The 23,712-nt window shown below is 46.9% G+C and overlaps 1 protein-coding gene across 1 annotated transcript in view; it reads left to right on the forward strand.

Annotated features, from left to right (window-relative positions):
• Positions 1 to 1,197: 1,197 nt before the first annotated feature.
• Positions 1,198 to 23,712, forward strand: part of SEL1L3 (SEL1L family member 3) — a 100,767-nt gene continuing 78,252 nt past the window's right edge. Inside the window, exons 1-2 of the mRNA XM_060103549.1 lie at positions 1,198 to 1,435; positions 13,916 to 14,486. Coding sequence (XP_059959532.1) covers positions 1,268 to 1,435; positions 13,916 to 14,486 — 739 coding nt within the window. The 5' untranslated portion in view covers positions 1,198 to 1,267. The remainder of the gene's footprint in view (positions 1,436 to 13,915; positions 14,487 to 23,712) is intronic.

Here is a 23,712-nt window from a genome sequence, read left to right on the forward strand (position 1 = left end):
CTGGGAATCCCTCTGTCCAGCCGGGCCACTCGGCCTGGCGGCAGAATCCGGGTCGCCGAGCAGCCAGTCCCAACCTGTGTCCCCAAGGCCGAGGATGTGCCTGAATTTTCTTTTCTTTCATTTTTTTTTTTTTTTAAAGCTGTTTGTACACTTCAAGAGCCTCACCCCTTTCACTTGGGGCTTGAGCACAACTGAATTGGCCTAATTAATTCATTTTCTTTTCGGTCCAAAGTGGAAGCCAGGACACAGGGATGCAAATCAAATACAAACGCGATTTGGGCGCCGATACTCTGGACAATTAAAACAAAGAGCTCGGCGGCAGTGGCGCCGGCCCAGCACAAAACCCTCGGGAAGCATCCAGAACGTGCCGCGAACCAGCCGGCAGGGTGCGGCGCACCTCGGGCTAAAACGGTGCCCGCAGGGAGGAGGCCCCGCGCCTGCAGGTGGACAGGTGGAGGTCGGTAGGGGTCAAAATCCACCCTTAAAGACTGGAAGCTGGGCCACTGCGTAGCGCGACTCCACGGGGGCACACTCGCACTGCGCCCGACGGGAATGGCGCCCTCGCCAGAAAAGCAACCAAACAAAAACCCATTGCACGGGCGGGAACTAGGCTGTAGGACCCGCCAAAGGAGTGGGTGGGAGAGAGAGGATGCGCAAGAGAGGAATAGAATGAGAAGAGGAGGGAGTGGAGAGAGGAAACGGATTGAGAGAGAAGGAAGCAAGTGAAAAAAGAAAAAAGAGGGGGTTAGGAAGAGAGAGGTGAGAGTGAGAGAATTGTAGAGAAGGAAAAAAGGGAAGCGGAGGGCGGGGAGAGGGATCGCGGAGAGAAAGAGCGCGGAAGGGGGGTGGGGAAGGAAGAGGAAAGGAAAGAAAGGGAAAGGGGGTCTGTCCGGGAGCGGGGGGGCGGCGGCCAGGGGGCGGGGCCCGGGTCAGTCCCCACCTGCGTGGGCGCCTGCTGCCCGCCGGGGTGGAAGCCTGGAGGCCGGAGGGAGCGGCCGGGAGGCGGGCTGGGCCGGGAGCGGAGGGGAGGGAGGGGACGGGGACTGGGAGGCTGGGAGGAGCTGGCGCTCGGCTGGGGCTGCGGGGGCGGCGACGGCGGGAGCGGCAGTGGAGGCGGCGGCGGGTCCGGCGGCGGCGGCGGCGGCTGCAGGTGGCCCCGCGCGCAGCGGCCGGCCCGGCCGGGGGCGGGCGGGAAGGTGGCGCCTTGGGCGGGGGCCGGTCTCTGCACCAGGTGACCTGTTCCGGCCCGGATCCGGGCGGCCTCGCCATGCAGCGGCGAGGCGCCGGGCTCGGGTGTCCACGGCGGCAGCAGCAGCAACAACCCCTGCCGCTCGCGGCCGGCCCCCGGGCCTCAGCCATGGCCCCCCCGAGCGGCGGCGTCCCCCCGGGCCTCGGCGGGCGCCCTGCCTGCGCGCTGCTCCTGCTCTGCTACCTGGTGAGCGCCGGACCCTGCCCGGGTCCTCCCCTCCGCGCGGGGCCCCGGGGACGCGGGTGGGGGCGGCCGGGGACCTCCACCTCGCGGGCAGGTGCGGCACGGCTAGTTTTGTCTCTTCCTCGCCGCCGCACCCTGGGCGCTCCCGGCACCTGGGACGGGTACCCGGGGCGCGGAGAGCGGTGCGTGGACCGGAGTTGTGGCGCTGCGCTCTCGCCGGGGTCCCTTCCTCTCCCTCCGAGACCCGCTCCAGACCCGGGTCAGGTTCCCCTCGACACCCAGTCCTGTTCCCCACTCCACCTGGGAGCCTCGCCACCCCGCGTTTTCTCCCTCCCCGCTGCGCACAGCTCTCCAGCTCCCTCCCTGCCGGTCCTGGGCGTCCCTCACAATCTTCTCGAGGTTCCTTTCCTTCCCGTGCCCAACTTCGCCTCTTTCTCTCTGCGAATGCCACCCGCCTCGCCCCTCCTCTTAGTTTCCACCCGGTCCTCATGGCCCGGACCGTTTTGTGCGGACGCACCCGGCGATGAACCTCGTATTTGCAGCGCTCTTCAACTCCTCCATGGTCCCTCCAGCCAAGTTGCGGCTGCCAGAAAGAAATCTAGTTCTTTGTAACACGCTTACCGCCGGAGTGGGGACTTTAGCTGCGTCTTGAATATTGTCATTTCAGAGAACGCGTTTGGCTCATGCGTGTCCGTTTACAATTTGCACACTTCCTGGCTTTTGTTTTAGTCATCAACTAAATGGCAGTAACCTATTTTTCAAAACCAACTCATTTAAAATACCAGACTAATTTAGACCCTCGGAACAAGGTGGGGGAATATTCCCCAGTTCCTTTGCTGGCTTGCTCTCTTCTGCCTTGAATTCTCCTAAACAACAGTAAATTTACAGGAGTTGACACCCTTTCTGTCCAGCCTACCTTATGTTCCAGGATCCTGCAGAAACCTTGGGTTATCTCGCCATATATTACTGTAAATAAATGAAATGGAAAATGCTGAATCATGAAACTGATGTAATAGGAAATTCACAGAATGCTGAAAAAAAAAAAAAGAAAAAAAATTGAGTAGTGTCATTGTCCAGAATTCTTTTCATTTATGTGGCATTGCCATTATTTGGAGACTTTCTTCTTGGAGGCAAAAAACTGCTTAGGAGACACTGGCAGGATTTAGAATTTGATTCCAAAGAAAGTTGCCACTCAGCCCAAGTTTCTTTTGATACCCTTTACTTGTTGAATGTTTCATTTCTTGAAGCAAGAGGATGTAAAAATGCAAATTGTAATTCTGCCTTTTCATCTACCTGTTGAGCAATCCATGCTTTTCCTCATATTGTAAAATAAGCCAGTATCAGATTTTGTGGTTGGCTTTAGTTCATATTTTTGTAAGAAGTTGTCAGTTAACATGAATGGTTTTTTTCACCTAGGAGATATTATTATTTAATATTTATGCCACAGGGTTACAGCACACAGGCTCATAAATAAAACTGCCATAACAGATGACAGGGTTGCAGTTTAAACAGATGATTCCCATCCACAAGGCACTGGTTACCCACAGAGGCAGAAATGATGTAGTAGAGCAGTGTGTGAAACATTAATGTGCAAGTGGTCAGGAAAGTTCCACGTGGAAATACCAAGACCTGGCAAGCAGAGACTGCTTCTTGACTGTTACAAGAAATCAGAGAAACAAGAGCAATAAAGGCCTAAGTGGTCCACAGGAGCAAAGACAGATGATGGAGAAAGTATGAAAGTGCTGTATGGGGTTTCCCTGGTGGTGCAGTGGTTAAGAATCCGCCTGCCAATGCAGGGAACGTGGATTTGAGCCCTAGTCTGGGAGGATCCCACATGCCGCGGAGCAACTGGGCTGGTGAGCCACAGCTGCTGAGCCTGCGCTCTAGAGCCCACGTGCCACAACTACTGAAGCCCGCGCGCCTAGAGCCCATGCTCCGCAACAAGAGAAGCCACCGCAATGAGAAGCCCCTGCACCGCAGCGAAAAGTAGCTCCCGCTCACCGCAACTGGAGAGAGCCTGCGTGCAGCAATGAGGACCCAACGCAGTCAAAAGTAAAATAAATAAAATTAAAAAAAATAAATTTATAAAATTTCTGTATGGACCAAGGGGGATTTGAGACAACAGATCACAGAGAGGAGAAAAATGATGCTATGGACAGACTATGGTGAGTTAGTGGTGAGGTAGGGCTCCAAAAAGAGAGATTATAGAAAATACTGTAATGTGGAAAATAACTAGAGCATGGATGAATGTCTTGGCAGACAAGGAAGGGATGGATTTTGGAACTACCATGGAGAGGGAAATGTCAGTGCTTCCTGAGTATGTGTGTTTCCTTCAGATGGGCTTCGGATATGTTACTGTTAAAAAAAAAAAAAAACAATTTGAATAAACAAGAAAACCATTTTTCAACTGAATGAGAAAGTTTTGCAAAACCCAGGGAAGCAAAACTGTGACTTGGAAGGTGGGCTTCACCTTTTGTTCTAAAGGTCTAGCCATTGGTAGGGATTTTGCTTGAGAGGTATGTGCTACCAGAGAAACTGCTGAAAGGTAAGCCTTCTTGACCTTGGAGAAATTCAGTTGCAAATTGGGGAAAATGTAAAACAGCTGCATGAACACATGAAAAACATAAACTACTGAGAAAAATGCATAAGTGTGTGTCTTGTACATCAAGGAATACTTCCTAGAGAAAGTGCTTGGTCAGGGCAGGGGGGTGGACAGATGGAGGGTAGAAGTCGAGCAGAATAGCTAAGCAGGACCTCAGGAACAGGTAGACACTAGAGGAAGAAAGCTATCCCATAATTTGGAAACCTAAATAATAGTAGTAGTAGTAATAATAGTTTGCATTGTGCTAGGTTATTTATATGCATTATCCTATATATATATATATATATATATTTTTTTTTTTTTTTTTGTGGTAGGCGGGCCTCTCACTGTTGCGGCCCCTCCCGCTGCGGAGCACAGGCTCCGGACGTGCAGGCTCAGCGACCATGGTTCACGGGCCCAGCCGCTCCACGGCATGTGGGATCTTCCTGGACCGGGGCACGAGCCCGTGTCCCCTGCATCGGCAGGCGGACTCTCAACCACTGCACCACCAGGGAAGCCCCCAATATTAATCTTAACCATAACCTTGTGAGGTAGGAGCTAGTATGATCCCCATTCAGATGAGTTAACTGAGGCTCAGAGAGGTTAAGTTAGTTGTACTAGGCCACACAGGTAGTCCAGGTTTGAAACCCAATTCTGTCTCCTTCCAGAGCCCCAGTTCTAACCATTCATTGCCTTCTGGATTTTGCTGCTTGTAACCCATTCCCCTTATCCATAGATGTATGGGCCATTAGCAAAGTTCTCAAAATTAGCAGCTTCTGTGAAATTGACCAGGATGTGAGGTCATGTCTAAAGTAGCCTAAAATATACAAAGCAGGAAGCCCAGGCCACAGAGTAGAAGCAGGATGTTAAAGAGGGGGAAAAAAAAAATAAGTAAAGCCAGAAGATATTTGCCATCACAATGGAGAGGTAAAGGATGGGGTCCTTGTATAATCCAGAGGCAGCTGGCAGAGTTTAGCACTTGAGTTTGTGTGAGCATGTGTCTAAGAGTATAGCCAAGTGTGCCTTGGAATGTATTACAAAGACAAATTGTCTGTGATTTGGGGACTGACTCCTGTTTTGTGTTATCCCTACCTATTTGCTGGTTCACAAGGGCTGGAGGTTGAGAGAGGCCTTCTAGACAGATGCCTTTAAGCCCCTGCCACCCTGATGGAGAACAGGGTCCTGAGGTGATGGCACATTCCTGCTCCATTGGCTGGGACAGAATAACCTTCAGTAGCAGCCCAAGAACAGCTCTGTGACTGTAGCTAGGATACTGCCAAAGCATGAATAATTGTGACGAGGCCTGAAAGATAAGTCACGGAACGATGCCAAGCAGATTTCTGAAAAGATGATCCCTGGTTCCAGCAGCTGCCCCCCAGATTCTGAAGTCACCAAAGGTCAAGGTGCAGAGAGCCTCCTCAGAGAGGATGGGGCCTTGAAAGCAAAAGGTCACGGAAACCGCTTCCACTGAAGCTATGGGTGCTGAGTGGTGGGGTCCATGCTGGTCTTTCTCTGCTTCAGAGACCCCCTATCCATTCTCGTCCATCGTTAACTCTTACCTTCCACCAGACTTGGCTAGAACAGCCTGAGACTGCCCAGCCCCATTTGTGACAATGGCACTTGGAGAAGGCAATTCTGTCTCTTCCGAACTCTGGTCTCGAAGTATAATTTTTTCCTAAAACGAGAAAATAAATCTCACAATGGCTGGTATTGGTGTCAGCTGTAGAGCTGAAATATTCCGAGTGGACATTTGCACTTGTGAGACAACCAGAAGACAAAGAAACAAGAGGGCATTAGCGGCACAGATGTGTGTGGGGCTCATTGGCAGACAGTGGCTGTGACAGAGTCTTGTACAGAATTCTCTGTAAGCGACCACAGACCATCAGTTATCCGTCCAGAAGTGTTCATTAACTCCTTGCTTTGTGTAACACAGGACCTAGGAACTTCAAAACGAGGTATAGAGATCTTCAATTATCCAGTTTGTGCAAGAATGATTATGGATATTTGAAATACAGAGACCCAACCTCTAACTTCACATCAGCCAATAGCTTCCACATTCATTCCAACCAGAGTCCCTAAAATCTCCCAACTGGCGGTGTTTGCCTCTTGCCTTCTCTTCCTTCCAGCTGCCTGTTGGCAAAAGTGTGGGAGCCATCAACTGGCTGAACAGGGCAGCTGGAAGGCAGGTAGAAGAGAAGGCGTAAAGAGGCCAGGCAATTCACGGAGAAGTTGGATAGACGGGAGTAGACCATAAATAGCCTGAAGTGAATTCAGTTACCCTGTTTATTGGCTCATCCCATTCCCCGGAGAAAGGAACGGAGGGGCACGAGGGCGTGCGGGATGTGAGGAATTGCCGAGGAGCTTCTGCTTTGGTGGCTTGTCATTTGTCCCCCAGCCTCACCCGAAGAAGGGCCGAACCAAGCTGGGGAGTCGGCTCAGTGCAGCGTGTGTGTTTGTAAGATAACATCTACCCTCCCGAGACGTAATGCATGGTGATCTGATGTGATTTTAGCCCCTCACCCCACACTTTCAAGATGGGAGTGAGCAAAGTCCCAAGATTTCCCCACCTGTAACCAGAAGGTAGTGACGGGTGTAGAAGTGGATGAGTTGAGGGCATCATTTTGGGTGTTTCTGGAAGGCAGCAGGCACACCATCACCAGCTGTGGAGTCAGCAGCTATGGATTTGAATTTTGGTTCTGCTTTTTTAGTGGCTGGTTGATCTTGCGCAAGTTACTCACCCTCTCTGAATCCATTTCATTTCCTCAGCTGTTAACTGGAATGCTGTGTCCCTCAGAGAGCTGTTGTGAGGTTAGAGGGGAGAAGTTCTATGAAATTCAGTGTGAGAGGATGAGGTTAGAAGTGAATGAGAAGACTTACTGCGTTTGTCCCCGTGCTTAGCACATAGTAGGTACTCAATGAAATTAAACTGCACCAAACTTGGTTACCCTCTCATAATTTGTGTTAGCAAGAAATAGCATATCAAACAGTATTAAAAGGGGGAGAGGATCCAACACAGCAAAGAGTGTTGATCATTATTGCAATGGTGTTTCTCTAGCCAGCTCTCAGGTTTGGGAAGGCACACGGGTCGGCTGGGAAATGTTTCCCAAGGCTCATCTTGACCTCGAAGTCCATATTGATGTCATCACTCATTCTGCTTAATTGCATGCTTTGTTGACATAAACAGAATTTTTGCTTATTTCTAGTTGGCAGAAATCGGAAACGTAGGCCTCTTAAGCCAATACAATTACCTTTTGACCTATGGAAAGTTTGATCCAGCCAGTTTGGAGAGAGGGTGCTCAAAAGCCAAGGTTTTCTTAGGTGACTGTGGCATGGCAGAATGGACAAGGATGAGAAAAATAGTCAATTATTGTTTGCAATCAGACATACCCACATGCACATGTAAGTGTAAATGGACTTCGCATAGACAAGTGACGTGAGTTAAGATTTTCTGATGTCTCTGTTTCCTTAAATAAGTGGATCATATAGAGAAAAGAGCCAAGTTTTCTCACATCTTTGGAACAAGGGAAGGTTATTTGAATAGCGTTTCCTCTTACTGATTTTTAAAGGAATGAGATGGACTCGTCCTAAAAAAAGTTCAGGTGGTTTTGATAGATTATTTTTTCCATCCAGAAGATACATTAAGTTCATCTGTTTCTTGATTCCCAGGCTGAACGGAATGCATTTAGAGTTCCAATTTTGGGTCTTTTATCAGGAACACACACGAAATGACCCATTTCTGTCTTGTTTTTTTAAAAAAATGACAAAACATACACAATTACACAAAGGCAAAGGAATCTATGTTTTGTGACTGTGTGGGATGTTGTCAAATTTGACTTTGATTAGGGCTTCATTCTGGTGTAAACAGATGTTTGAGGGCTCAGGCATCTTTCAGAGCCCAGCTCCATTGTGTGCGGAGTGGACCAGCAGCTTCCGAGGTGAAACATCTATGTGGTTGCCTAAATGGCATAATTTGAGGGGCACAGAGGTGCCCTTTACACTGCAACTATCTTGCTTACAGCTGCAGTACATTTGGCCTTTGTTTTTAAGGCATTATCTCCATCAGGCTGGCCTAGAAATGCAGATATGTGACATTACCACAGTGTTTTTCATTATCACATTAACATGGGTGAACTCGCCAGATGAGCACGAGTCCAACGGGGTGGAGGAGCAGGAAATTTAAATTTTTTATTTTATATTTTTTGGTGTGGGGAAATGGAAAAGTTCTAGAATGTAGGGCTGTTGTCTGAAAGGGAGAAGTCCACCCTAAAGGGACAAGGTGGGTGCAAGTGCCACCTTCTCTGACCTCACAGTCCCCTGGGTCAACTCTGACCCCCATGGGCCCAGTGAAATGTTCTTTGGAAGGAGATTAATGAGGCTGGATGAAAAACAGAGGAGTGCCAACCCCCATCCCCCCACCCGCCCCAAAGAACCTGTGAATGTCAGGAAAGTTTGGTGGGGACTTAAGATTGGATCGAGGGCTTTGGTTTATATGCAGGTGCCCCCAGCGCTGTGGGGCAGTTGATCTGAGTTGGACCACTGAGGCACCTGGTAGAAATGTCCACACCTGGTACTTATTTCAGCAAAAAACCCTTAGCCAAACTCTACAATGTGCCGAGCTCCATCTTATAAGCCGGGGACATAACAATGAACAAGACATGGACTCTGACTTTATAATTTCTAAACAAAGGAACGTTTGGGTAATTTTTAGCTTATGTTAATGCAAACTGGCATGTGAAAATGCCTATGAAGGTTGGACACGTGTCATGCCCGTAGCTGAAACTCTTCAAGTTAATTGCCTTATTTTCCTGGCAGGAAACAGCTCATAACACACACATAACTTGAGCCAGGAAATCAGCTTCAGCTTAATCAATATTTAGAATGTGATGTGTCTCTAATCGGTGTTGGTTTTGTACATAACAGAGGTAGCCACGACTCATGGTGTAGCAGCTGCCCGCTGGGTCTGCTCCAGTCCACGAGATGCCAGCTTCCTATGTTACATAGGTGCCCACGAGAAGGAAGATTGCAAAACCTTCCTGAGGGATTTAGACCAGGCTCCTCAAATCACATACAGTAACTCTGAGGTCCTCTTTGGGGCTGGCATACCCCCATCATATAAGAACATCACCCTATCCCTGAAGTTGCTCTTCTCTTGTTCCCCAGCTGTCACTAATGTTTCTCTCACTTCTTTAAACATCTATTTCAGTCCATGAAATTCTCGTTGTTGTTGCTGTTGTTGTTTTTGTCTGCGCCAAGTGGCTTGCAGGATCTTAGTTCCCCGACCAGGGATGGAATCTGTGCTCCCTGCAGTGGAAGCGCAGAGTCTTAACCACTGGACCACCAGGGAAGACCCGTCAGACCATGAAATTCTACCTCTTTTCCTAGCCTAGCTCCAACTTCTCATCCTACTTAGATCTTTATTGAAAGAAACATTAGCAAGGTGTCAACATACCCATGAGGGACCCTTGGCAAAATAGAAAATCAAGCCCCATCAACCACATGTATAGGGAATGATGCCTGATTGGGTTATTCATCTTATTTCTCCTATGTGATTATTCCTTTAAAAAGTATATCTTTTGTCACTCTGTGTTCTTTAAAACTCTATAGCACTTTAAGTGGTCTTCTAATTCAGCTGATTGTATGATCTTGTCATCTTTCCAAATGGCTGTAATCCAAAATAATGACGAGAACACATTTTCATAAAAATGACAAAATAAATAATATCTAATAATACAAAAACTCTATCTAGAATAAAAGCTTGATAGTCTGTAACAGTGATCTGCAAACTATGGCCCCCAGGCCAATCTAGCCAGCTACATTTTTCTGTAAACAAGGTTGCACTGGACCACAGCCATGCTCACTGGCTTGTGTGTTGTCAATGTCTGCTTTCTTGATACCACAGTAGATGGACATCAAGCAGCTGAAAAACCCAAAATAATTACCATATGGCCCTTTCTTACAGGAAAAGTATCTGACCTCAGATCTAGAATAGCACCATTGGATAGAAATATGTGAGCCACAAATTCGAGCCACATATGTAATTTCACATTTTCTAGTAGCCACACTAAACAAGTAAACAGAAACAGGTAAAATTAATTTTAGTAATGCATTTTATTGAACTCACTGTATCTTAATCTTATCATTTCAACATGTAATCAGTATAAAAATTATTAATGAGGTTTTTTTATCCTTTTTTGTGTTCAGTCTTTGAAATCCATTGTATCTTTTACACTCACAGCACATCTCGGTTCAAGTGCTTAGTATGACTTGTGGCCACCATATCAGATAGCATACATCTAGGACCTGTCAACCTGGAATTTACTTTTACTTCACTTGAGACTCTGAAGCCAGTGAAAACAAAATGATCTTCATATGAGTATATGGAGATTTCCTTAAAAACAGAATTTCAAGAGAAGGTCCTGGAGAGAATACACTGTCAGGTGTCCCATACCTTCTTCATTCTCATCTGTCACCACCCATCTCCACAATGATGAGCCTGGAGTCTGGAAATCTGTGGGTCACCAAGCAAAAGTGAAACTAGGGCTTCCCTGGTGGCGCAGTGGTTGAGAGTCCGCCTGCCGATGCAGGGGACACGGGTTCGTGCCCCGATCCCAGAAGATCCCACATGCCGCGGAGCGGCTGGGCCCGCGAGCCATGGCCGCGGAGCCTGTGTGTCCGGAGCCTGTGCTCCGCAACGGGAGAGGCCACAGCAGTGAGAGGCCCGCGTACAGCAAAAAAAAAAAAAAAAAAAAAAAAAAAAAGTGAAACTATATTTAGCATGATGCTGTGCTTATTAACGTGGAAGGGTGGGCTGGGGCATTTTTAGCAATAAGATGTAAATGAATTAACTGCACTTTCCAATGAAATTTAAGGAAATCAAACAGCTCTGTTTAAAAGAGGTTTTCACTGGAGTTCCTAGCATCAGCAAAAAAAACGTGATTTAAAAAAATTGAAGTGGGAGAACAGGGCCTGGGTGAGGTATTAAGGTATACATGAAAAGAACGAGGAAGAGGTTTTAAGTCATTCTTTGAGAAGGGACACAATGTGATATTTAATATACCACAGCACATCCTGGACTCTGTTCCCTATTGTCTCACTAAATAAGCAAATGTCTCCTTCCGGGGAGCTGAGAAAGGGAAGCCTTGGGGGCTTTTGGACTGAGGAGCGCAGGTCACCCATGGGCACCACTCTGGTCCAGCTCCCATCAGCACCAGCAGTCTCTGGCTTCGGCTAAACGCTGCTATGGGCTTAATAGCTCGATTTGAATCTTGAGGAGGTGGCCACGTCTCGGCACATCTGGCCAAATGAATAAACCATTGCTTGTGGACAAATGCTGGCTGTATCTCTCTTTATATGAAAGCAGAATCAGCCTGGAGTTCCCAGGCAGCCATGGAACGGCAAATCTTTGGTTTCATGGTGTGTGCTGTGGGGTGGAGAATGTCAGAGTGGGCATGAGGAAAAGGAGCCAGGCTTCCGGGCCGGGCTCTGCTAAACCTGCAGCTGCGGGATGTCGGAGAACACACCCTCGGGGTTGCCATGTCCTCATCTGAAAACCGGGGTGGTCTGGCTTATCACCAAGGGCTTGTGACCCTCATATTCCCATGTCCTTTTGTGTCTTTATTTACCCCTCTTCTGTCCTCTGGCCAAACCCGGCTGCTTGCTAGACCCCCAGGACAGCCACCTGTCCCTCCTTTCATGTCTCTACTTAAGCTGTTCACACCACTTGCAGTGACCTGCCTTTTCCTCTCTACCTAAAGAGCTTCTCTTCATCCATCGAAGCCCAACTGAAATGCCATTTCCTCCATAAAGCCTTTCCCAGAGCCCCCAGTCAGAATTACTGTCATTTGGTGCTGTGTTCCCTTAGGGTTTGCATTTAGTTTGACTGGAGTTCAGGCCATGTTCTGCCATGTGTCTGCTATCTGTAAACATGATTCTCTGATTCCAGACTTCGCATGTTACTCACCTTTGCCCCTCCTACAGCCCTAAGCCAGAATTGAAGAAAGAGGTCCCTATTTCTTCCTTCTTTGGAGAAGACCACAGTGACCTTTTTCTTTAAACTTGTGGTTAAAATATTCATAGCAGGGCTTCCCTGGTGGTGCAGTGGTTGAGAGTCCGCCTGCCGATGCAGGGGACACGGGTTCGTGCCCCGGTCCGGGAAGATCCCACATGCCACGGAGCAGCTGGGCCCGTGAGCCATGGCCGCTGAGCCTGCGCGTCCAGAGCCTGTGCTCCACAACGGGAGAGGCCACAACAGTGAGAGGCCCGCATACTGCAAAAAAAAAAAAAAAAAAATTCATAGCATAACATTTACCACTTCAGCTATTTTTAAATTTATAGTTCGGTGCAGGTAAGTACTTTCACAGGGTTGTGCCTCCATCACCAGAACTCTTTTCACCTTGTGGAACTGAAACTGTTCTCATTAAACCACAGCTCCCCATTTCCCCTCCCCCGCAAGCCCTGGTAACCACCATTCTACTTTCTGTCTATGAATCTGACTACTCTTGGAACCTCATATACGTGGAATCAGACAGTATTCTTTCTTTTGTGACTTTCATTTCACTTAGCATAATGTCCTCAAAGTTCATTCATATTATAGCATGTGTCAGAATTTCCTTCCTTTTTAAGGCTGAATAATATTCCATTGTGTGTATATACCACATTTTGTTTATCTATTCATCCATCAGTGAACAGTTGTGTTGTTTCCACCTTTTAACTATTATGAATAATGCTGCTGTGAACCTGGTGTATGTCTATGAACATATCTCTTCCAAGCCCTGCTTTCAACTTAGATATAGACCCAGAAGTGGAATTGCTGGGTCATATGACAATTTTGTGCTTAATTTTTTAGGAACTGCAGTACTGCCTTTCACAGTGGCTGCACCATTTTACATTCCCACCAGCGATACACAAGGGTTCCACATTTCTCTGCATCCTCTCGAACACTTGTGGTTTTCTTTTTTTAAAAAAATAGTAGCCATTCTAATGGGTGTAAATTGGTCCAAAGTAACATTTTTGCTATTGTGTTATGGATGTCTAAATCTCAAAGTCACATTTAGAACAGCTCTTAGCATCCATCCATCCATGCCTCATGATCAAAACATTGCCTTAATTTCAGGACCAAACTTTCCAGATTTCTTCTGGAAGGAAAGTCCACACTTGAGAGCGCTTCATCATCTAAAGAACTAGATAACTAACACAACATTGTAAATCAACTATTCTTCAATATAAAATAAAAATTAAAAAATGAAGAACTAGATAAATAAACCTGCAGCTAAAATCTCTCTTGGCACCTGTGGCGCCATCCATGGTGAAAGAATCAGACAGCACAGTTTGTGGTCCAAGCCTGCCTGTGTGTGATTTGGAGCAATAGAAACCTCTTGCTGGCCCATTCATCATGCATGCTTGTCCTAGCTCAGAACTTATGGAGAAAAAGCGCCCCAGCTGGCATCCCTGATATGTGTTCTCTCCGGTGCACTTTGAACTCTTCTCCCATCCTTTGATTTGGGTGCATTTGACCACCATTTGAAGTCAGGACAATAGTTTGGAAATGTCTGGAGCTGGATTGCCTCTTTTTCACTTTAAGGCACGTTCACTGCTCCTGGATTTGTTGTGAACTAGCTCCATCATTTGGAAACCAACTCTGGAATGTTTGCCACGTAGATTTGAAAGTCCCATCTTGATGAGCAGATGCTACTGAGTGTGGAGAGAGAGTTTAATGTGGCCTAATCTTCATTTGTGTGTATGTTGGTTTTTCTCCAATTATTCGGTAGTGCTTTCGACATCTTTTATCTTCCACTTTCATTGTATTATGTAAATGGATATTTTTTTCTTCCAGGAAAATAATGATTCACCTATCTGTTAATATGATCATTTTTAAGCTTTCTCTATTTTTTTTTTCTTTTCAGAATTTTGTACCATCTTTGGGTAGGCAGACTTCCCTGACGACGTCAGTGATACCCAGAGCTGAGCAGAGCGTGGCTTACAAAGACTTTATTTATTTCACTGTCTTTGAAGGAAATGTTCGCAATGTTTCTGAAGTCTCGGTGGAGTATTTATGCTCTCAGCCTTGTGTTGTCAATTTGGAAGCAGTGGTTTCATCTGAGTTCAGAAGTAGCATTCCCGTGTACAAAAAAAGGTGGAAGAATGAGAAACATCTTCACACCAGCAGGACACAAATAGTACATGTGAAATTTCCAAGCATCATGGTTTATAGAGATGATTATTTCATCAGACACTCCATTTCGGTATCTGTGGTGATACTACGCGCCTGGATTACTCACCGATATAGCGGTGGAGACTTGAATGTTAAATGGGAGGAAAACTTGCTACATGCTGTAGCAAAGAATTATACCCTGCTGAAGACCATCCCACCTTTTGAACGCCCTTTCAAAGATCATCAGGTGTGCCTTGAGTGGAACATGGGTTATATTTGGAACCTTCAAGCAAACAAGATTCCCCAGTGTCCTCTCGAGAATGGTAGGTCGTTTGCCTTGCTAGGAACCTAGTTCTCATTTTTTTTCAGACGGCTTGGATCTTAAGAGGAGGGCAGGGGGAAATTCTTGTATTAGTGGTGGGGGACAAAGCAAATGGAATCTATAATTTTGGACTTTGGGGACAAAAGAGGAAAAGTGAAAAGGTGTTGAGACAGAGTAGCAGAGAATAGGATTGAACAGGGAGTTGAGAGAGGGACAAAGAACCATGCAAAGGGGAACCTTGGGAGGCTTGGATCTGCTTTACATTGGAAAGGAGCTTTAGTGCCACTGAAATGAGGATCAGGAGAGTCTTCCTCCCCGTCTCCCTCAAAAATCCCACATGTGTCAGTTTTTGTGCAGCATTGGCTTTTCAGCCAAGCCTACCTGGGTTCAACTCCTGGCTTTGCCACTTTCTGCCAGTGTAACTTACAGAGTCTCAGTTTTCTCATCTGTAAAATGGGGGTAATAAATAACAATTCCCTCAGGGCAGTATTGTGAGAATTAAATGAAATGTGCTCAGCACAATAATCAGCACTCAGTAAAAAATAGTAGCCATAGTGATGATAGAATGCAAACTCTGTATTTTATCCTAAATGTCACAGGGTCACAGCCACTGAAGGATCAATAGAAGAGGCTCCTGTGCCCTTTCTCAGCCTCTTTTAAGCACTGGGGTTGGAGCTCTCTGGCTGCGTGCATTTAGAAGAAGGGGGCTGAAGTTCTCTCCATTGTTGCACAGGCACCTTGCTGTATGGATGCTGAGCGCCTGCCAGCTCCTCTCCATATCCTGCAACGGAAAGCCTATCCAGGCATGCTCCCAGGCACCCGCCTGGAGTCGGGCAGTGTTTCCTAAAGTGGGAGCCTAAGACCACCTGCAACAGAATCATCAGGGCTCTTGTTGCAAATGCAGATTTCCAGTCCTCATCTATTTCCTGCTCAGCCAGGATCTGTGGGGCGCAGGGCCCTAGAATCCACATTTTAAATACATTCCCATGACTGATGCACCTTAAAGCTTGAGAACCTCTAGAGCAGGGATAGAGCTGGTGGGACTTTGAGTTGCAGTGGCTGGACCCCCAGGCAGGCTTGGTGGGTGGAGGAAATCCACAGGCCTGTGACAGCAGACCCAGGGACGTGCCTGACACCTCTTAGTCTCCAAGAGGAATGGTTTGGAGCAAGGCGACTTAAGGACACAGTGAGAACACTGGCAGTGAGTATTTCCTGGGGCTACCCCCAAACACCCCTGCATATAATGAAAACTGAAAGGGCCAGAGCCCACTTGCTGTAGAACCAACACATTTGGCATTAAAAACAACAAAACAAAACAACAACAACAACAAAAAAACCCTCTTTATTTTGAAATAATTAGAGATTTGTAAGAAGTTGTAAAAATGGGAGAGAGTCTCCTGTATCCTTCCGCCAGCTTCCCCTAATTGTGACATCTTCCATAACTATAGTACAATGTCAAAACCAGGAAACTGACGTTGATCTAATACTCTTAACTAGACTGCAGACCTTATTCAGCTTACACTGGTTTTTACGTGCATTTTTGTGTGTGCGTAGTTCTAGACAATTTCATCCTACATTTTATTTTAATAGCTCTCTTCTGTGTCTGGCTTATGTTTGTGCAGTGCTTTAAATACAGAAATATCTAGAAGAAGAAGACAAATTCCCTTTCTGTGTGTGTGTCTGCACATTGCGGGTAGGGTGGGGTGGGCAGTTAAGCCTCTGAAATCTTCGAGCTGCATGCGTTTTGAAGATCAGTGTGCATCCCTCTTCCAGGCAGAACCCCATGCTAGTATCCATCTGGAATGCCTTCCGCAGGGATATCTAATTTGTTAAGGAGAAGGAAGCATGGGGCACACGCAGCCACAGTTTTGCTTTGCCTCCGATTGATTTTGTCAGGGCTTAATGATTCCATTTCATGTTTGGCAAATCACATATTTCTCATTGAAGAATGACTGAATTATAAATTGGAAGTTTTCAAATGAAGTCATTTATGAACCAGTTGAGTACTTAGGGCTCCTGAACATACCCTTAAACTGTGAAACGTCTTTTCTTTTCTTTTGTTGTTCCTTCCCCTATTCACAGGGCTCAGGAACAGCACAGAGGGATTTTTTCTCCCAGCCTCCTTCAGACCATTACTTTTGGGGTGAGAACCAATCCAATAATGCAGAGGAAAACCTTTTCTAAGAGTCAAAGTCACTGGAAATAGGCGTGGGGAGCTTCATCCACCCTCAAAACCAACTGTTTGTATGGCTAAGAAAAGGAGAGCACTTCCCCTCCCTCTCTTAAAAAGACAAATCAAAGAGTGTCTGCAGCAGCCCTGTCAAAGTGTCCACGACCTTTGCTCTTGATATTGTCTGCACGATGGAAGGGGGCCAGGCCTCTGGCTTGTTCCCAGCAGGGGCTTCTTTATTCGGCTCTTGAAGAACAAGAGTCTAGTGGGAACAACAAGGTGGCATCAGGGCGCCACAGGGGAGCTTTCAGGCCTGGCCTCATCACAGTCTGCAGCCAGCCCTGGTGTGGGGTGGAGGGAGACATTTTCTGTGTCAAGTGCCTGATGTCATACAAGAGGTCTGCGTCTGAACTAAGTACCCCCTGACTCACTTGCCTTTTCTTTTTTTCTTTATAAAGAGAGAGCCCAGTCCCCACGCACCGATGTTCCGTGAGTGTGGTTGCAGTGCCCCTCCATCAAAGCCTTAGCTTCGGCTCCCAGGGCCTGAGCTGTGTGTGCCCAGGCACTCTGCCGCTTACCTCCTGGGCTGGGACTGTGCCAGGCCGAGCCGGTGGGCTGATTGTCGGTGGAGGTGCAGCGGCTTCTGTCCCCCCCCGCTGAGTAAACCTACCCCAGATCAGAAGCCGGCAGCCTTTCAGGACACGTGCGTGCCAAGGCTCGGCCACGTGCCCTTCTGACGCACCTGTTCCTGCTGCATCCTGGGTGTGTGGGCCATTGGCGGCGAGGTCCACCCTGCCTGAGGCCACTTATTGTCCATTCCCTTGGGGGAGGGCACCGGCCATTAGCTGCTGCCCCTCACCAGCCACACGTGTGCCTGACTCACCCGGAGAAAGAAATCAGCCACACAGGCCGGTAGCTCTAGGGGCGCACCTGCACTTGACGTCCTATTTTGACAGGTCAGCTAGCCCTTCTGCCTCTATCTTCGGCCCGTCACTGCAGATTCAGTAGCTTCTCACCAGTGTTTGCTGTCATCCTAGTCTAAGCCACCACTGTCCCTGTCTGGACTCCGTCCATAAGCTGCAAATGGCCTCCCTACTTGCCCTCGTTCCTCACAGGGCAGCCGGTGCAAGCAGCTCACCGCACCCCCTGCAGGCGGCTCCTCCCATCACGTCAGGAAGGGTCAGCCATGTCCCTTAGCGTGGCCTGTGGAATCTGTCCCTGTCCCCTTGCTGGCCTCATCTCCTGCCACGCTCACCCTTGCCCACCCGTCCCAGCCACGCAGACCTGCTTGCTTCTCCCTTGATGTACCAAGTTCGCTCCCATTTTCGGACATCTGCATTACTGTCCCCTCCGCCTAAGATGCTGCTTCCCTGGATCACTACGTGGCTTGCTCTCTTATCTCATTCCTACCTCTGCACAAATGTCATCTCATCCGGGACAGCTTCCTTGACCACCTTATCTAAGGCGGCAGCCCCACCCCTGCTGCTCCCGTCCCATCGATATCCACCTTTTATTTCCTTCACAGCCTTGGCACCGCTGGACCTTGTAATTAAATATATGTAATGGCTTATTTGCCTGTTGAGTGTCTCCATACTAGAACACAGGCTCCATAAGTCCCGCTTTGTCTGGTTCCAGTGCCCAGCGCGACGCCCTGCACACAGCAGGCTCACGGTGACTGTTTGTTGATTGAGTGATGAATGCTGTCAGCCAAGGGGCAAGGACCCTTTCTCTCTGAGCGGATGTGTGACCATCACACTGTGACAGCACCCTCACACGGCTATCGTAGGGAGCATGTGGCGATGGACGGCAGCCCCGAGCCTTCCCTAGGGCCAACACACTCTGAGGCTTCCCAGGTGGAGCCCATTTGGGCTGAGCTGGTTAAAGCTGCAGTGATTCTCCTTTGCAACCACACATGAGCTCACCTGCACCCTGCACACGCCCTCTAGTTTGAGTCTGTGATCTCCCACCCCTATGCCTCGGCTAAAGAAGCTTCTTTTACAGGCAGCTGCCGTCCCTGGCTGCCCCCCAACACTCTCCCACCCCCAGTGCCATCTTTCCTGTCTTCCTGGCAAAATTATACTCATATTTCAGTAGCCAGCTCAAATTTCCCCTCCTTCCCCAAAAGCACTTTTCTTTTCTTTTGATTCCTACATCAGAAATTAACTTTCTACCCTCCAGCCTCCCCTAGTTCTCTGTGGGTACCCACCACCTCCTTATGATGTGTATCATGTTCAGTTCAATAAAGATTGATTGAACACCTATCACGTACCAATTTCTTTACTAAGTCTGGAGCCTCAAAGATGCAGACACAGTCCCTCTCTTCAAGGTGGTTTTACAGGAAGTAAACACAGCTACCAATCATAACAGCTACTTTCCCTTACTGAGCACTCGCTATGTGCCAGGAACTGGGCTAAGTGCTTTGTGCGAGTGTCTAATTTAATCCGCCCAGTGCTCTACTGTCGTTATTTACAGAGGAGGAAACTGACTCAGAGAGGTAGAGTAATTTGTCTAAGGTCACACAGCTAATAATGTAGCTAGGACTTGAACCCAGGTCGTTTGGTTCCCAAACACCATGCTTAACCATTAAGCTACACTGCCAGATGACATCATGAAGCTATTTACTTATTTAAGTCACTTATTCATTGAAAAAAGTTACTGAGCAGTCTGCGTGTTAGGCACTTTGCTAGGGTTCTTCACAGAGGAAGTGCCATTTGAACAGAAACTTGAAGGAGGAATAGAGTTTTCACTGTCAGAAAAGGGATAAAGGAAAGGCATCCAGGCAGAAGAGAAAAAAAGAGGAGGCAACGCAGACTGATGGGGGAGTGGGGACGAGCCTACATCCCTTGGTGTGAGGGATGGCAAATGAGTTTCATCTTGCACGCCAGCTCAGAGCGATGGGGGTGGCTACCTAGAGCACAGTGCTGAGAGGGATTCTGAGGCCGAGTCTGTGCTTAGTGAGAAAGAGTGCCATGTGGATTGATTACCGATGTCTGCCACAGGTGAAGTGTGGAGTAGCAGCCCTTGAGCTATTATTTGTTCAGGTAAGAGTCTCAAGTGTGAGATAAGCAATTCAGGAAATAAGACTGGGAAGGCAGGTTGGGGCCACACTTTGGAAGTGCTGAAATGCCAGGGTCAGGTGCAGTAAGCATTCTGTCCTACTACTTATATGAACATTTTCTGACCTTCCCTCTTGAGTCAGAAACTGGGGAACCTGGAAGTTTCCTTCTTCTCCACTTTCCTTTCACTAACAATTCATTCTCATTTTCAGGTCCAATAGATTGGAAGTGGAGTTTCTTATAACAAAATTCCTTTACAACAAAATCATAGAAGACTAAGTCAAATTTTGGAGACAGACTTTACATGTCTCTGTGAAAATATCAGCTTATTCAGTGAGACAATTCAAGTTAATGACATGATAATACTTTCTGTAACTATAAGAACTACCCATTTGATACTTCTGGAAAAAAAAGACACAGTTCTTTACTTCCCCCAGTTAATCACTGTAGACTGGATTTTTCAGTAATAGTGCTTATGAGTACCTAGCATCTGCATTGCCCTTTATGATTTTTGAACCACTTTTCCTATGCAGAATGTCTCATTTAACCCTTAGTAGCCCCAGGGAAGGACAGTATTCTCATTCTCTCCTTACAGAGGGGAACACTGAGGCTCAGGGAATTTGTTAACGGAGTCCCAGTTCTTGATTCTTTCAACTTTGCTAAGCCACCTCTCTGAAATATGCTAATACAGTCCTAACCCAGCTTCTAAATGGGAAGGAATACACTTTTTTATAAGTTGAATTTTCACTGACATGGATCACCCTGTATTCCTCACCCACTGGACTTTGCCTCTTTGAAGTGGATTGAACCACCACAGCGCCCAGCGCGGGGAGACCTCTGCATGTGGCTGGCTCCTACCCGCTTGCATGGAAATGCTCAGAGATGTTGTTCTCTTCCCTTGTAGCCAAAAAAGTAATACATGTACCTGGAGGAAAGTTCAGAGAGCATAAAAGGGTTTTGGGGAAGAGTAAACTCCCACCCACCCTATTCTTTTGGTCCTATTTCTAGAAGCAAACTCAATAACACTAGTTTCTGTGTCTCCTTCCAGAAATGTTCTCTGCCCATATAAGCATTAGGTTGATAGCCCCTTCTCTTCATACACACGTTGGAGGATACTATAGACTCGGCCCTGCGCTCGTTAACAATACGGCAGAGATTTTTCTATGTCAGTACTTGCTACACAACCCCATTCTTTTCAATAGCTTCTTACCATTGTGTTGCCTGACGCTTCATAATTTATTTACCCTGTCCCCTGCTGATGGTCATGCAGGTCATTTCTAGTCTTTTACCATTAACAACAAGGTTTCTCCAAGCATCCTTGTACATGCATCTTTGTACACACAAATAAATATTTTTGGAGGATAAATTACTGGGAGTGGAATTTATTTATTCTTAAGACTCCTAGTATTGAGTATGTTACAGACTTCCTTAGTCACTCACTTCACTGCGTAGTATCCTTTGGGGTGGAAGTTCTGACCTAAATCATACTTGCTAGAAGGTAGAGTTTTTGCTCTCAGGCTTTGGCTTTGAGGAAAATAAAACTCCAGATTGCCGCTGCCTGTTTAGTGTCCTGCATTTGGAAAGCAGATTGAGTTATCGACATTCTAACTTTACTTCTCTGGGTGGGAAAATCTTAGCTTCTTTTCCTCCAGGTTCCCCTTACAAACTTTTAGCCACAGTTATTCCTTGCCTCAAGACTATCTCTAACTTCCCCACAAAGGGACTGAGGGTCTCAGCTGCATCATTGTGATGTATTTGAAGCTCATCCTGAATAGGGCTTTGTTATGTAGAAACGGGCCCTTCCCCAGAGCAGGTGTCCTGTCAGGGCTCTGATCACTATGCTGAACTGGAGAATGGGCTATGTAAGCACACCCCACCAACCACTCCACTCAGGATGATACTCAAAATACTTAACAAATAGTATGAGCTGGGGGCCCCAGTCAGGCTCCCCCGGGCGCTGGCCCTGGTGCTGAAACAGGATGGTGCTGGAGACCCTTGCTGAGCCAGGTTCTACTCTGAAGGAGAAGCCAGCGTGGGTGGGTAGTGGGTGGGGGCTTTGGAGGTTCAAGGCAACACCAATCATCTAACCGATACACTGACATGTTTCAGTGCTTTAACAACTAGTACAGCCGCTCAGGGGCATGCCAGCTGAACACCAGTCCTAGCTCTCCCTGTGAGGACTTGTGAGATGTGATGTGGTTTAATAAAAAGCTCATTGTTTTGCAGTGGCAGACCAGGTTTGAGTCATACCTGGGTCTCTTATTAGTTATACAACCTTCAACAAGACACTAACCCTTTTCTTGTCGCCAAATGAAGGAGTTTGCACCATGTTATATCTAATGCCTCTTTTTGCTCTAGAATCTGAGGAAATAAAAGAAGCAAAATAACCAAGGGGGTAGGTTTCAAACCTGAACTGTTTTCCTGACATGTTGTGTTTATGTCATAATGATGCCTTTTCCCTACTTAACTTCCTCGTTCAAGATTAGCCAGAGAAATGGATCTGGGGGAAGGACCTGAAAAAAGAGAGACTTAATTTTTGGCTTGGGCAGCATGGGGCACATTATAAAATTATGGAACGTGTTGGGTGAAAGACAGGTTCAAACTCTGACTTGGCCGCAACTATGTTCATTGGATCATCCATCCATTCATTCATTCACTCCCTAAATATTTATGGAGCCTCTATCAAGTGTTGGCCATTATTCTGGCTGAGGATGGAATAATGAATGAAGTAAAGTGCATGCTCTCTTGGAGCTTACATTCTATGTAAGTGAGCCATTTAACCTGTTTGGGCCCAAGTTCTGGACTTAAGTGTTCCTACCTGTAAATTCTTTAAGTTTTTTTTTTTTTTTTTTTTTTTGCGGTACGCGGGCCTGTCACTGTTGTGGCCTCTCCCGTTGCGGAACACAGGCTTCGGACGTGCAGGCTCAGCGGCCATAGCTCACGGGTCCAGCCGCTCCACGGCACGTGGGATCTTCCTGGACTGGGGCACGAACCTGTGTCCCCTGCATCGACAGGCGGGCTCTCAACCACTGCGCCACCAGGGAAGCCCCTACCTGTAAGTTCTTTAATGGGGCATGGCACTGGTACTGTTACTTCCCATTCTGGTGCCTATGACAGCCATCACTAATCAGTTATAGCACTCCAAGCAGCCAATCAGTTACTAGAAATTGTTATCCTGGGCTAGATGAATTCTGAAGTCCTTCCCTGCACCAAAATTTCATTCCTATTAGTTATTTCTAATGAAAAGGAAAGACAGTATTATACTGAGGGAAAATTGTAATGGAACTCCAAATCAAAGAACTATTAAAGCTACTGATATTACAAGAGAACCACCATCACTTTGGTTTGGTTGGATACAAAAGATATGTGTTTATAAAAATTATTTTAGATCTTTGTGTCTTAGATTTTCCCTCCACAGTCTTTTGCTGCAAGTTCTCCTATTCAGCTAGCTTTTCTTTGATCACTGGATAAAGGAATGGCTCATCAACATTCACTTTTAACTCCCTTCACTTTGGAAAACTCCTTTATGAAGCCTCCTTTTACTGGAGTCAGGTTGGACAGAATCAAATCCTGTTCATTTTGATAAATGTTTCTACTATACACTAGATAACTCAACAGCAATCACTAGCAGAAGGCTTCCCAGGGGGCTAACATGACCGTCTGGTCTCTTACGTTCCACTCAACATGGTGGAAGCCAACCAAGGTTGGCTGATATCAACCTCTTGGTGAATTTTTTCCTTGGATTCTGAAGACACCCTTGTAGTATTTCCATTTCTAATCCCCTCTCTCCACTCCCGTAACTAACCAGCAAGTCCAGTGTGCACAAATTGAGCTCAAATTGCAAAGAAATAAGGTTTGAAGTATTTTTGTTGGAATTGATAACTCCACCCTTTTGGATTTCCAAATGCACCTCTGAGACTTTGAAAACATTGCTCTTATGATTTCCAAGTTGTAATGAACCAGAGGTACCTCTTTATATAATAAAACATTTTTCCCCATTG

The sequence above is a fragment of the Mesoplodon densirostris genome, chromosome 1 (assembly GCF_025265405.1).
Source record: "Mesoplodon densirostris isolate mMesDen1 chromosome 1, mMesDen1 primary haplotype, whole genome shotgun sequence".
Classification (NCBI taxonomy): domain Eukaryota; kingdom Metazoa; phylum Chordata; class Mammalia; order Artiodactyla; family Ziphiidae; genus Mesoplodon; species Mesoplodon densirostris.